General features: G+C 39.1%; 1 protein-coding gene across 2 annotated transcripts in view; it reads left to right on the top strand.

Annotated features, from left to right (window-relative positions):
- LOC118766796 overlaps positions 1 to 16,221 on the top strand; it is a 44,754-nt gene that overhangs the window by 8,512 nt on the left and 20,021 nt on the right. For both annotated transcript variants that reach the window (XM_036510569.1, XM_036510570.1), the window contains exons 2-5: positions 1,717 to 1,773; positions 3,463 to 3,533; positions 11,227 to 11,308; positions 13,265 to 13,294. In XM_036510569.1, coding sequence (XP_036366462.1) covers positions 1,771 to 1,773; positions 3,463 to 3,533; positions 11,227 to 11,308; positions 13,265 to 13,294 — 186 coding nt within the window. In that variant the 5' untranslated portion in view covers positions 1,717 to 1,770. The remainder of the gene's footprint in view (positions 1 to 1,716; positions 1,774 to 3,462; positions 3,534 to 11,226; positions 11,309 to 13,264; positions 13,295 to 16,221) is intronic.

The following is a 16,221-nucleotide window of genomic DNA, read 5'->3' as shown; positions in this document are numbered from 1 at the left end:
GGGGACAAACACAGACACACAAACACACACACGCATATATATATATATATATACATACATACGACGGGCTTCTTTCAGTTTCCGTCTACCAAATCCACTCACAAGGCTTTGGTCGGCCTGAAGCTATAGTAGAAGACACTTGCCCAAGATGCCACGCAGTGGGACTGAACCCGAAACCATGTGGTTGGTAGACAAGCTACTTACCACACAGCCACTCCTGCGCCTGTAACAAATCTCAAACAAACGTGGCCTCTATAACAGACTAATAGTCATTGAAAAGGTTGCAAGTCGCAATGAAAGGACTTTGTCATACAAAAACAAAACAAATTAGTTAGTTGGATATTTAACTAATTAACTAATAATAAAGGAATGGGATTGAACCAGTGTGTGTGTTAATTATATTGGTATAATGACTCTCTCTAGACAACAAAATTTGTTTCAATACATGAATTCGCATAAAAAAATCAGGCCGACCAAAGCCTTGTGAGTGGATTTGGTAGACGGAAACAAAGAAGCCTGTCGTATATATGTGTGTGTGTATATGTTTGTGTGTCTGTGTTTGTGCCCCCAACATCACTTGACAACCAATGTTGGTGTGTTTATGTCCCCGTAACATAGCGGTTCGGCAAAAGAGACCGATAGAATAAGTACTAGGCTTACAAAGAATAAGTCCCGGGGTCAATTTGCTCGACTAAAGGCGGTGCTCCAGCATGGCCACAGTCTAATGATTGAGACAAGTAAAAAAGAACACCCCCCAAAAAAACCAATCCTTACAAACTGATTATGACGCCGACATCTCATATTGTTTACTAATTAATTTCATCTGGTACATACCATACGTTTTTAATTTGGTAGTCTTTTATAGGTTTTTTGTTCAGAAACTGGTTTTTCATCATAGAGGAGTAAAGAAAAATGAAACAATTGGTTTCATATATATGACTCTGTTATTAACATCTCCCCTGTAATATACCTTCTTCTGTCTCCAGTATTTAATACACCACTGCACTTCATGTTATGGAAGAGAGTTGATCAAGTTTGGACTGACTTAGCTCCCTTTATACACACTCTACTAGAAATTAAGAGTTGGAGAGAATTATAGAATTTTAAACAAATAAATGGAGTGGTTGTATACTGTCAACATAACGTGACAGTCCCGTAAGGGAATTACACCGCCGCTGTTTAGCCCTAGGAAGCATCGACGCTTCCTGTCGGCTTTGACACATTTCCTGTGTCCTTATATTTGCGAAGGGGAGACAAGCACTCCCTACAGCAGCCCATGCTACTCCAGACTGATGATGAGCAAAACTCAGAAACATGCATGTCTCTGGATGCAGGCCTAGCTGGTGGGGGTGCTTGTTTCCCCTTCGTAAATATATAAGGACACAGGAAATGTGTCAAAGCCGACAAGAAGCATCGATGCTTCCTAGGGCTAAATAGTGGTGGTGTGATTCCCTTTATGAGACTGTCATGTTAAGTTGACTTTATACATCCACTCTATCGCTCCACCACTGCTCATGTCTCTCTGAGTCATTTAGAAATTCAATATTTCTAAACAAATAAATATATTATGACAAATAACAATGGGATTTTGTATTTTACTCTCTAGTTAAACGAATCACTTAGCATAGCAAGCATTTAACTCATTTTGCACATTGTTAGCCTTTGTACATTTTCAGTTTCGTTAATTTATAATAATCCTTTTTGTCTTCTTCACAGCCTTGATATTATCAAATTGATTTACAACAAGATAAGTGACATGAAAGGCAAAATATGGTAAGTATTAACCCTTTCGTTACCAACCCGGCTGAAACCGGCTCTGGTTCCGTAATACAAATGTCTTGTTTTGAATTTAAATCTTCCACCAAACCTTAGTCACAATTTATGTTCCCAACACTAGCTTAATGATAACCAAGTTATTTTACTAAATTCTTTGTTATATTTAAAGTAATTGAGAGAAACACAGAGCATCTCAAAATAAATACAGTAATGAAAGGGTTAATGCTATAAAAGTTTCTATTTTCCTACAATTCCATTTTTACTACTGAATTCTAGATAAATATCTGGCCCTACTTTGTAATAGATTTGAAATTGGAAATTATCAAGTAACATAGATATTGATATGATGTTTTGATTTCATGGGTTTATATATGACCTGAATATATCAAAGGAAATATTTTTCAATATATAATATTATAGAGTGGACAAAGGCTAAAAAGTGAGCTTGTTTCTATAAAGAAAATTGAAAGTTATGATTTCATTGTGCTTTTTTTTTATCATACTTTTCTGTATCTGTTTTTCAAGATTCTTGATGTTATGAAGATTCTTCTATGTTATTTTGTTAAGATCATATTAACACACGGGACTGACACACCACTCAAATTTTGGAGTCTACATACATTGTAGAAGGTAGACCAAGCCTCAAAGCAAAACACAAATGGAATAGTAACATCTCAACCCCACAACCTAACAACGGAAATCAGAATAGGGCTCAGGAAGAAAATAAAAAGACAAAAAAAAACCAAAACAAAACGAAACAAAGGTAAACACAAATACAAACAGTGCATACAAACTCACACACACTTAAACAAAACACACATACACATACCAAACACATAGACACACGATCAGATACTGACACAAATGCATGTGCAGGTAAGAGAAACAAGATGGAGCAAAGAAAATATGGCCAGACAGTGGAGGACAACAAATAGTCATTGAGAAGGTCACAAAATGTGTGAGGAAAGAGCTTTGATGAAATAACCAATAACTAATGATAATAATTTGAAGTGAAAGTCAAATAGTGCACGTGTTTATTGGCAAAATGACCATCCTCAAACACGACAATGTTAAATGATACAATTGTTGGTTTTCATTTGTTGTCAAGACACTTATTTTAGGGGTAACCTCTACACCATCATTTGATGTATCAGAAACGGCAGCCAAAAAATACTCCCTCCTTTCAATTACCCTATGACCTTAGAAAAGGACACATTGGTAAATGTAGTCCTCAATGCACTGTACTTTAAAATTGGGAAATACTTGAAATAGTCACAAGTGAAATGCCTTTAATCAAAGGTTCTCTCATTTGGGGCTGAGCACAAGAACATCTGTGCTAGGATTTGAGCCCAAAACACCAGTGTCTGGGAACCTGACACTAGACAGATATAGTATTTTTCCACCATTTTTTTTTACCGTAAGAGAGCATTTTTCTCCATAGTAATTGCCGTGTATTTGCCTTCAGCAGTTGAAATATGTCACAAACATATTTTAACTAACCTAAAGTTCACTTATGCCTAAACATTGCTTGGCGCTGATATTACTGTACAAATAATATGAATAAAATCTGAAGTGAAGATTAAACTGTGGGTGTGTTTGAATGACAAAAGATGACCATCCTTAAAGTATAACAATATCTTGCAAAACAAATACATAGAGATATATTATGTATGTTATATTTTATAGCAATTTCATCTTATTGCTGCAGAGTTTCAATTGTCATGGTTCGAAGCAAAAGAGATCTTGGAAGAGGACATGTAAGTTATTTTTGTTGGATTTTATTTGGTCTCTATTTACTGTTGATAGTCGATATGGTGGATGTGCATCCAAACATTTAACCTTCTGTATGATTATATCGAATTATCTGGGAAGTTTGTTTTTTCCTGCATAATATGTGAAACAACATATTTAAATCAGATGCAGCACAAAGCTTTGTCAGTGAACAGGTCACGGTCTCAAAGTGACGAAAATATTTTGACAAATGAAATTTAAATGTTGAAGTGAATCTAACGGTTTTTGTGTGTTTCAGAAATGGCTTATAAACACCTTCCATGCTGCAACTGTCATATTTAAAGCGTAATGTTTTAATTAACCAAACAATCATTTATAAATGCAGGAATTGGTTTCTCTGTTTTGAAATACCAAATTTTTTCAGAATTTTGTTTGTAACTTATAATAAGAATGGAAAACCAGAAAGCACACTTTCGTTATTGAGAAAAGGAAAAAAATTCCATCTGATAATCAAAAAAATATGTACTGTACAGAAAAAGATCACGAGTAAACGAGGGGAAACAACTCTAGCTTTTCCTATATTAAGTCTTCATTCAAGACAAAAACAAATGATGTTGAATAAATGTGTTGTTTTTTGAGTTTTTAACACAAAATCAAATTACAAGTACAATGATCCAATGCTTACACGTTGGGTAAATTGGATTCTGCTGTCCAATACCAACGTCCAGCATTAGCAAAGAGAAGCTGTGTTATTTTTCATTATGATATGTAGCACATTGCTGTACTTGAGAAGATCTGCCCACCACAACAGAATTGAGATCCTAAACCCAAGGTGCCACACAAAAAGCATTAGTGTGGGCTCCACGTAAAAAGCACCCAGCACACTCTGGGGGTGTGGTTGGTGTTAGGAAGGGCAGTAATAGAAACCAAGGCAAAATGGACTCTGCCTGGTGTGGCTCCTGGCCTTGCTAGCTCCTATCATGCCATCCAACCCATGCCAGCATAGAAAATGGATGTTAAATGTTGTTGATGATGATGGTGATGATGATAACAGTAGATCCCATGTTTCTTTCGCCACTTGACAAAAATTAGCGGAGTTTGCTTGAGAATTGTTGGTCCATTTCTTATATTCACCAGATTTTGCCTCATGAGAGGAAGAGGTATTAGACAGGGTGTGTCATGAGGAAAGTCGTATGTATTAAACCAACTATTTCCTATATTTGATACTTGTGTTGACTCCTCTATGTTGAAAAACCAGGACAACCACAACCATACCAGTTTTTGAATACAAGACTATGAAACTAAAAATGTGTGATTGTAGGCGCGGGCATGGCTGTATGGTTGGGAAGCTTGCTTCCCGACTACATGGTTTCGGGTTCAGTCCCACTGCGTGGCACTTTGGGTAGGTGTCTTCCGCTATAGCCCCGAGTCGACCGAAGCTTTGTGATTGAACTCGGTAGGTGGAAGTTACTGCCGTGTGTGTATGCGTGCGTATAGCTGCTCAGTGCCTCTCTGAAAGAGAGAGAGGGGATAGTATATAGCAAAAATGGAGAGAAGCTTTGGTTAGACTCCTCACAGGCACAGACATAGGTTCAAATTCTTTTGAGTAGGTAGCAGAGTTATGGTGGGTGGTGAGGACCTACGTTTGGCAGAGAAATAGATAGATAATATGACCAGGGTAGTCACAAAGTGTGTCGTTGAAAACATGACAGTAACATTTATCTCTCTCTCTGCTGTGCTAACCTTGGATCGTAGAGTGACCCGCTGTTCTTGAGGAAACCTGTTGAGTCAAGTTCGTCAACATCAAAAATTCGAATGGTAATTGTAGTTAAGACACCAGTGCTGGTGATACGTAAGAGCACCGTTTGACCGTAGCAGTTACTAGCGCCACCTGACTAGTGTCCGTGTCAGTGACACATAAAAGCACCAACCGATTGTGGCCGTTTGCCAGCCTGCGCTGGCTCCTGTGCCGGTGGCACGTAAAAAACACCCACTACACTCATGGAGTGGTACATCCAGCTGTAGAAACACTGCCAAATCAGACTGGAGCCTGGTGCAGCCTCCATAGCTTACCAGACCCCGGTAGAACTGTCCAACCCATGCTAGCATGGAAAACAGACGCTAAATGATGATGATGATGATGATATGATCCACATGCTAGACCGGCAGATGGACAATCGAACCATTTTTATGTGGATTTTTGCAGATTACCTTGATCATGAATAACAACGACCTTATTATTGTAGCTGTTGATTTCAACGAACATGTTGGATAGCATCCTAATGGATTTCATGGGGTACAGTAAAACGTATGGTTTTAGTTCAAGAAATGAGGAGGGAACAAGGCTGCTGTAGTTCTGTGATACTAATGACTTGTTGATGTGCAGAACCAATTTCAGGAAACCAACCGGTCACCTGATTATCTCTCAATCTGGTAGGCATATCAGATTGATAGGATTCATTACAGCCTCACCAGAAACAGGGACAGGCAGATATTTACAAATGGTAGAAGTCCAATCCTGGATTATGTTAGTGGTTGGTATCTTCAGACTCAGTACCAAAAGGACTCAGAGGTAAAAAAAAAACAGTTTGGCAAAAGATAATATGGAAATTTAAAGATCTGTTGAACAGTCAGAAATTTAGAGAAGTTCTAATCAACACTGTTGACAAGAAGGAGTGGGAGCTAGAGATGTAAAACATAGAAGATAACTAGAAGTTCCAACAAGGCAACCTACTGAGGAAGACAGACCAAATTTGTGGCTGCTACAAAGTTCCAGCCAGACCAAAGATGATGTGGTGGCGGAACATTCACTCACTTGATGCAATTATATGAGAGCAGAACTGCGCATATTTCATCTCCACTTTTGTGCTACCAGTTATCACTCCCTAGAACCACTTCCTTTTATCACAAACATTATCATTACCACCCCTAATCACATTATTTCCCACTGAATGCCCCTTTCACACACACTCCTTTCCCTTGTACACTCTCTTATTCTCCAATTGACAGCTCACACTGCATTTGTCCATCATTATTTCCATCCCTTAGGCGGCAAGCTGGCAGAATCGTTAGCATGCTGGGTGAAATGCTAAGCGGTATTTCATCTGCAGTTACGTTCTGAGTTCAAATTCCGTCAAGATTGACTTTGCCTTTCATCCTTTCGGGGTTGATAAATTAAGTACCAGTTACGCACTGGGGTCGATGTAATCGACTTAATCCCTTTCTCTGTCCTTGTTTGTCCCCTCTGTGTTTAGCCCCTTGTGGGTAATAAAGAAATAGGTATTTCGTCTATCTTTACGTTCTGAGTTCAAATTCCGTCAAGGTCGACTTTGCCTTTCATCCTTTCGGGGTCGATAAATTAAGTACCAGTCATGTACTGGGGTCAATCCAATCGACTAGCCCATCCCCCAAAATTTCAAGCCTTGTGCCTTGAGTAAAAAAAAAAAAAATAATAATTTCCATCCCTATCTACCCTAGCACTGTGCATCTCTCCTGTATCCCACTTAAACTTCATCGCATCTGTGCTGCCACCTAACCAATTCCTATTTTCTCCTGCCTTCACTCCCCACTCAAAACTGATACCGCTGAACATTCCCCCACCCATGTTCATCTTCCATAGCATTTATTTGCTACTACCACCAAGATCTGCGCATACTCTTTTACTCTTTCACTTGTTTCAGTCATTTGACTGTGGCCATGCCGGAGCACCGCCTTTAGTCGAGCAAATCGACCCCGGGACTTATTCTTTGTAAGCCCAGTACTTATTCTATTGGTCTCTTTTGCCGAACCGCTAAGTGACAGGGACGTAAACACACCAGCATCGGTTGTCAAGCAATGCTAGGGGGACAAACACAGACACACAAATACACACATATACACACATATATATACATATATACGACGGGCTTCTTTCAGTTTCCGTCTACCAAATCCACTCACAAGGCATTGGTCGGCCCGGGGCTATAGCAGAAGACACTTGCCCAAGATGCCACGTAGTGGGACTGAACCCGGAACCATGTGGTTGGTTAGCAAGCTACTTACCACACAGCCACTCCTGTGGCTGTAAATCCCCATAGCTATTCATCTGTTACTTTCTTTTCACAGTCTTTTGAACTTAGCCACTTACTCATCCTGTCTGATCCTCTATTCCACTTATATTCACCTTCCTGTACTTTAGACCTGACATTGCATCACCACTATCCTCTCTCTTACTTTTCTACTGGGATATAGCATGAAGCCACATATCTTAAGACTGTGCTCCCAATCAGTTGAAAGATCTTGTCTCACAAGTTACTTGGTGACTTCATCAGTGCTGATGCCACAAAAAAAAAAAGAAAAGAAAAAAAGAGTGGCTGTGTGGTAACTAGCTTGTTTACCAGCCTCATGGTTCCGAGTTCAGTCCCACACACGTGTCTTCTACTATAGCCTCGGGCCGACCAAAGCCTTGTGAGTGGATTTGGTAGACGGAAACTGAAAAGAAGCCTGTCGTATATATGTATATATATATATAAGTGTGTGTGTATATATTTGTGTGTCTGTATTTGTCCCCCTAGCATTGCTTGACAACCGATGCTGGTGTGTTTATGTCCCCGTTACTTAGCGGTTCGGCAAAAGAGACTGATAGAATAAGTACTGGGATTACAAAAGAATAAGTCCCGGGGTCGAGTTGCTCGATTAAAGGCAGTGCTCCAGCATGGCTGCAGTCAAATGACTGAAACAAGTGAAAGAGCAAAAGAGAGAACCACTTTGTAAAGTGGTTGGCATTAGGAAGGGCATCTAACTGTGGAAGCCATACCAAAGGTAGACATTGGAGCTTAGAACAGTCTTCTGGTTTATCGGTTCTTGTCAACCCATCCAACACATTCCAGCATGGAAAACGGATATTAAACAATGGTGACGATAAATCTAAACCGTGGGAAAAATTTATTTGCAGGATATCCCCAAAAATTCTAATTGGAAGGTCATTAGGGTTGTCAGAGCAGTGAAGGAATGTTGTTGAATATATTGTTTGAATAATTTCAAGTTGTACCTCAATGTGTTTGTTTTACATATTAAGCAACAAGTCTCTCTCATTATTTACTGTTGTTGCTAAATATGTTGTATGCTATTTAGTTATCTCAACACTTCACCTACTGCTGACAATCAATGTTCACATTTACAAATTTATGAATCATTACCACTACTGCTACAATGTGGTTTACCAAACTGGATCTTTTTCTTTCTCCATATTCTTAGTATTTTTTGAAGCAACAAGTTCACATAATATAAATGAAGGCGCAGTAATGTAAATAGGCGCAGGAATGGCTGTGTGGTAAGTAGCTTGCTAACCAACCACATGGTTCAGGGTTCAGTCCCACTGCGCGGCATCTTGGGCAAGTGTCTTCTGCTATAGCCTCAGGCCGACCAAAGCCTTGTGAGTGGATTTGGTAGACGGAAACTGAAAGAAGCCTGTCATATATATGTATATATATATATATATATGTGTGTGTGTGTGTGTGTGTGTGTGTGTGTCTGTGTTTGTCCCTCTAGCATTGCTTGACAACCGATGCTGGTGTGTTTATGTTCCCGTAACTTAGCCGTTCGGCAAAAGAGACTGATAGAATAAGTACTGGGCTTACAAAGAATAAGTCCTGGGGTCGATTTGCTCGACTAAAGGCGGTGCTTCTGCATGGCCACAGTCAAATGACTGAAACAAGTAAAAGAGTAAAGAGAGAAGTTTGTGGTGCTCTTCCACCAACATGTTCACATGGTGGAACTGATGATGTTGGTAGTGCTCCTTCATTATATTCACATGGAGGGGTTAATGTTTCTAGTCCTTCTCCACTAGGAGTTGATGTTTGTATTACTCCTCAAATAACCTATTCACATGGAGGAGGTGATGTTTCTGGTGCTCTTCCACCAACATGTTCACATGGTGGAACTGATGATGTTGGTAGTGCTCCTTCATTATATTCACATGGAGGGGTTAATGTTTCTAGTCCTTCTCCACTAGGTTGATGTTTGTATTACTCCTCAAATAACCTATTCACATGGAGGAGGTGATGTTTCTGGTGCTCTTCCACCAACATGTTCACATGGTGGAACTGATGATGTTGGTAGTGCTCCTTCATTATATTCACATGGAGGGGTTAATGTTTCTAGTCCTTCTCCACTAGGAGTTGATGTTTGTATTACTCCTCAAATAACCTATTCACATGGAGGAGGTGATGTTTCTGGTGCTCTTCCACCAACATGTTCACATGGTGGAACTGATGATGTTGGTAGTGCTCCTTCATTATATTCACATGGAGGGGTTAATGTTTCTAGTCCTTCTCCACTAGGAGTTGATGTTTGTATTACTCCTCAAATAACCTATTCACATGGAGGAGGTGATGTTCTGGTGCTCTTCCACCAACATGTTCACATGGTGGAACTGATGATGTTGGTAGTGCTCCTTCATTATATTCACATGGAGGGGTTAATGTTTCTAGTCCTTCTCCACTAGGAGTTGATGTTTGTATTACTCCTCAAATAACCTATTCACATGGAGGAGGTGATGTTTCTGGTGCTCTTCCACCAACATGTTCACATGGTGGAACTGATGATGTTGGTAGTGCTCCTTCATTATATTCACATGGAGGGGTTAATGTTTCTAGTCCTTCTCCACTAGGAGTTGATGTTTGTATTACTCCTCAAATAACCTATTCACATGGAGGAGGTGATGTTTCTGGTGCTCTTCCACCAACATGTTCACATGGTGGAACTGATGATGTTGGTAGTGCTCCTTCATTATATTCACATGGAGGGGTTAATGTTTCTAGTACTCCTCCATTAGGAGTTGATGTTTGTATTACTCCTCAAATAACCTATTCACATGGAGGAGGTGATGTTTCTGGTGCTCTTCCACCAACATGTTCACATGGTGGAACTGATGATGTTGGTAGTGCTCCTTCATTATATTCACATGGAGGGGTTAATGTTTCTAGTCCTTCTCCACTAGGAGTTGATGTTTGTATTACTCCTCAAATAACCTATTCACATGGAGGAGGTGATGTTTCTGGTGCTCTTCCACCAACATGTTCACATGGTGGAACTGATGATGTTGGTAGTGCTCCTTCATTATATTCACATGGAGGGGTTAATGTTTCTAGTACTCCTCCATTAGGAGTTGATGTTTGTATTACTCCTCAAATAACCTATTCACATGGAGGAGGTGATGTTTCTGGTGCTCTTCCACCAACATGTTCACATGGTGAACTGATGATGTTGGTAGTGCTCCTTCATTATATTCACATGGAGGGGTAATGTTTCTAGTCCTTCTCCACTAGGAGTTGATGTTTGTATTACTCTCTCAAATAACCTATTCACATGGAGGAGGTGATGTTTCTGGTGCTCTTCCACCAACATGTTCACATGGTGGAACTGATGATGTTGGTAGTGCTCCTTCATTATATTCACATGGAGGGGTTAATGTTTCTAGTCCTTCTCCACTAGGAGTTGATGTTTGTATTACTCCTCAAATAACCTAATCACATGGAGGAGGTGATGTTTCTGGTGCTCTTCCACCCACATGTTCACATGAAGTAAGGGATATTTTGTTGTGTTCCTCTATCAGTATTTCCACACGCAGGAGTGGAAGTTTCTTTTACTTCTCTGTCAATATGTTTACACAAAAGTGATTCATTACAGTGTATGTTACTTTGAAGTTCTTCTTTAATCCTCTGCTTTTCCCTATTTCAGAGCAGTTACAATGGAAGACGGAAAAAAACTTGCCGACGAATGGGAAATTCCTTTTCTTGAAGTATCTGCCAAAACAGATGAGGTTATCTCCAGTTCCATATTAATTCCTTATTTTCACCAATATATCAAAATATTCTCTCATATTCTTTTATTCTTTTACTTGTTTCAGTCATTTGACTGTGGTCATGCTGGAGCACTGCCTTTACTCAAACAAATTGACTCCAGGACTTATTCATTGTAAGCCTAGTATTTATTCTGTTGGTGTCTTTTTGCTGAACTGCTAAGTTACGGGTACAAAAATCATACAAACATCAGTTGTCAAGCAGTAGTGGAGGGCAAACACAGGCACACAAGCACACACACACACACACACGATGGGCTTCTTTCAGTTTCTGTCTACCAAATCATCTCACAGGGCTTTGGTTGGCCTGAGACTATAGTAGAAGACACTTTTCCAAGTTGCCACACAGTGGGACTGAACCCGGAACCATGTAGTTGGGTAGCAAGCTTCTTATCACACAGCCATGCCTGCGCCTGGTCATTTTTTTTTTATTTCTCTTAACTTTAAAGTTCCTTATTGCATATGCAATACCATTTTCTTAAAACCTGGAGTCATTGTTTGATCTAAGAACTACCACAAGCTAAGATTAAGAAGGGAGGTGGTAAGAAAGCTGGTAGTCCAAAGGAAGGTAAGAGTGAACCGGGTAATAATGATTGTGAATACAACAATTAAAACAATTATATTTGAAATTGCAAAGGCCAGAAGAATTATGAGTCATATTGATTTCAAATACCAGTAAAGAATATATTTTGAAGTGGGACTAAGATTCTCTGAGAGCCACTGCCAAGTGAAGTGCCAACCTATGATTTTCTTGTATCCATGGTGTGTCATTATCATCATTGATCTAATATACTTTGCTATAAACTAGAATTATAGCTTGCTAGATAGATGTAACATTGTGTAATTTAATAAGTATTTAGTAGAGCTTTAATTCTTCCATGATACTAGAAAATCAAGTGGGAAACACTTCAATAAAGCATCTTTTTTAAAACCGTTTTATGAAGAGAAATCTTCAGTTCTACTCCAACAATTCAGTTGCTAAGGGAATATTAATTATAATATTTGTGATGTTTAGCATTTTTTTTCTTTCATTGAATAGTAATTAATAGGTTAAACAGTTCAAGATTGTTTCAGAAATGTTAAATATCTTTTAGTTTGCCCTGTTTTGTAGAAACCGTTTGTCCTGTTTAGTTGCTGGGCCAACTCTGTGACTTAAGCGCACTTTAGTATAACAGTTTCGTTTTTATTATATTACTAAAGCAACTCCCGTTTCCTCTCAATGCTTGCTCCTTTGTTAGAAAGGAGTTTTAGAAATCCCAGAGTTTTCTTAAAGTTGGTCTTTTCTGCTTCTGTGACAAGAGTTGAAATTGAAGATCTGTGGAAGATACGTGTCTCTATAATGCCTTAATTCTTGACAAATTTACTATAATTTTCCCTTCAACTTTATTCTTTTACTGTTTTTAGTTTTGACTAATGGTTCATTCTGTAATTTGAGAAGATATTAATTTCATATCTCGTCTCAAATTTTAATTGCCCATCATCTATAAATTTGATACTTTCCAAATTACAAATAAAAATATCATCTTGCTTTTTCAGTCAGACCTTCTTTCTTCACCCCATCCACTCTAACTCCCATTTGCATTTGTTATGTCCCAATCTTTTCCTTCACTTATTTCCCCTTTTTGTCCCTTCTTCCCCAAACACATGCCATACCTCTGTATAAGTGAGGACAATATTAAACATTCTAACATGAAGGCTTCTATGCTATAGAATATCTTTCCCACTAAATTCTTCCTGTCTCTTTTAACATCTTTTCTCACCAACAAACTTGCCTTAGTGATATGACACTCACCTGAAAGTCTTTTTCACCTGTAGAGCTCTCCTTCTTTTTCTCCTCATCTCTCCATCCATTAATCCGTTGACACCACTGTCAATGTTTGTCCCATTGTAATCTCGATGCTTTCTTTAATTTTCCAGGTAACTACAAAAGATATCAAAGGCTCACGGGTAAGTTTACACTTCACTAATGTTTCATTGTCTTGCAAACTTTGTCTAATGCTTCCCACATACCCATGGCAAAGGCCATGGATATATTTATCTCAGCAAAGAAATAATCTTTATGTGTATTGCTTTATGCTGGTGTAGGTTGTATATCTCTGCAAATTCACACTCTTGCAAGTATTTTATAGTTGTTAAAATCCACTTCCTGTGTTTTTTATTAGTAGCTGTAGTGTATTGCTTCTTTGGGTGAGTACAGGAATCTTGTTAAGGGTGCAGGGCAATTCCAATGGTTCAAGAGACCAAAAATCAATGAATAAAACAATTTAGTCAACAATGTAATATTATTACCAGTTTGAATATACTAATAGCACATTCGGACTTGTGAACAAACAATTCCCTGTATTTTGCCATGGAGAAAATTTCTAGCTGTAGACAAATGGTGTGGATACACTTAGATTGGAATTTGCATCACCAGTCTGGAACTCCTATCTTGCCCAGGATATTAATTGTCTGGAAGCCATTCAGCGACGTGCAACCAAAAGAATACCCTCCATCAGGCATTTGCCATATCCTGAACGCCTAACTTCCCTGGGCATGGACACATTGAAACTCCGACATCTGGCAGCTGACTTGGCAGACACCCATAAAATTATTAACCATCACACAAACAACTCTGAGCACCTTTTCAAACTCCACCCGTCTAACACCCGTGGACACATTTACAAAGTCAGAAAACAGCACAACTCCCATGACTTTTGGAAACATTTTTTCACGCTGAGAGTTACTGAAGCATGGAACAAACTGCCGGCCTCAGTTGTTAGTTGTCAGAGCACTGCATCCTTCAAAACTTCCATGCTTTCTGAGATTTGCCAACACTACACCTGATCTTTCTCCCCTCCATACACACGCAAGCATGTATCTGACTCATACACTGTTCGCTTTCCAGACATTTGTACATTACTGCATATACTTTATACGCACTTTCTAACAAGTTGTGGTGCACCTGAGCACTGTATACAATAATTTCATTATTATTATTAGATCAATTCACAGAGTCATCTACCTAGAGATGCCAGCATTTCGGCGTAGTTATCTCCTCTTCGTTCACAGACACCAGGCAGGTGATGCTGTGAACTGATCAAAGAGGTTTCTTTTATGCTATTTCAGTTACCATACACTGGTGCTGTGAAGTGATCTAGGTGTATCCATACCAGCTAGAAATTTTTACCATGACAAAACACAGCGAATGGCCTATGTATTAGTCCAAACATGTAGGGGCCTTGTTTACCTTAAAAATGTGAGGGGAACAAATCAACATTTGTTGATTCTTAAAGGAGCACGTTAGTATTGTTTATGGTGCCTTTCCTGGACCCTATCAAATAAGCTTCAAAAGAATTTATTATATCAAATAAAATTGATGTCTGAATAAAAAAATATAAAGCAAAGTTTATTGTCTTTTAGAACTTTCCAAATATATCTTGCATCGTTGCTGTTAATAAATAATTTAGCAGCTTCTTTGCAACTAATCTTTTTCAAAACATCTCTATGAACATGGCATATTAGAATATGATTCAACCTTTGCTGAGCCATGGTCAGTCACAGCCAAGTTTTGAGTCTCTGTAGAGTGCTAAAAGATCTTTCAGCTTAGCAAGAACTGGTTTGAAACACTAAAAGTAGCTTGAGTAATCGCTCAACGTTTGGAAACCTGTGATGGACTTGTGGTTGTATTTCACTGAATATTTTACAATGATTCTCAAGAGATGAGCCACTATAATGATTTCTTCAGTACAGTGGTCAATCAAGTTTGACTGAGATGAAAGTTAGGGGACACATCCCACAATGTCCATACCAACTTTTTGTACAACCCCTCCATTGCCTCCTGCTGAGTCTTGGAGTAGTCATAGAGCAGGAATGGTCACAACACTTTGGATATGATGCCATACTGGAAGCGCTACACCTTAAACTTCTCCAGTAGCTGGCTGTTGTAAACTACTCTAAACCACTTGCTTAATTGGGTCATGGTTTCTTTAGGACTGTTGTTATGCTTCAGGGTTCTCTCATAATTCTTCCCAAGGTATTGGACATCTTTCTCTTAATGATGTAATACTGTATGTATGGTGTAAATATAAGTATGTATATCATCATAAGGGCGGCGAGCTGGCAGAAACGTTAGCATGCCAGGTGAAATGCGCAGCCGTGTTTCGTCTGCCATTATGCTCTGGGTTCAAATTCTACCGAGGTTGACTTTGCCTTTCATCCTTTCAGGGTCAATTAAATAAGCACCAGTTACGCACTGGGGTCGATGTAATCGACTTAATCCCTTTGTCTGTCCTTGTTTGTCTCCTCTGTGTTTAGCCCCTTGTGGGTAGTAAAGAAATATATAAATATGTATATCATCATCATCATCATCATTGTTGATGTTGTCATCACTGTTGTTGTCTTAGTCATCTCCTCGTCATCGTCGATGTCGGCGTCCACCACATTTACTTTTCTATGCTTGCATAGGTCTGACAGGGTTTATCGAGGCAGATGCCCCCTTCTTAGCACAAACTCTCACCTATTTCTAGATGTGTTTCCATAGAAGATTGCAAACAAACACCAACTATTTCTTTACTACCCACAAGGGGCTAAACACAGAGGGGACAAACAAGGGCAGACACATGGATTAAGTCGATTACATCGACCCCAGTGCGTAACTGGTACTTATTTAATCGACCCCGAAAGGATGAAAGGCAAAGTCGACCTCGGCGGAATTTGAACTCAGAACGTAACGGAAGATGAAATACCTATTTCTTTACTACCAACAAGGGGCTAAACACAGAGGGGACAAACAAGGACAGACACATGGATTAAGTCGATTACATCGACCCCAGTGCGTAACTGGTACTTATTTAATTGACCCTGAAACGATGAAAGGCAAAGTCGACCTCGGC

This window comes from Octopus sinensis, linkage group LG17 (assembly GCF_006345805.1).
Source record: "Octopus sinensis linkage group LG17, ASM634580v1, whole genome shotgun sequence".
NCBI lineage: Eukaryota > Metazoa > Mollusca > Cephalopoda > Octopoda > Octopodidae > Octopus > Octopus sinensis.
The sequence above is the reverse complement of the archived record's forward strand: the minus strand, read 5'-3'. Positions and strand labels throughout refer to the sequence as shown.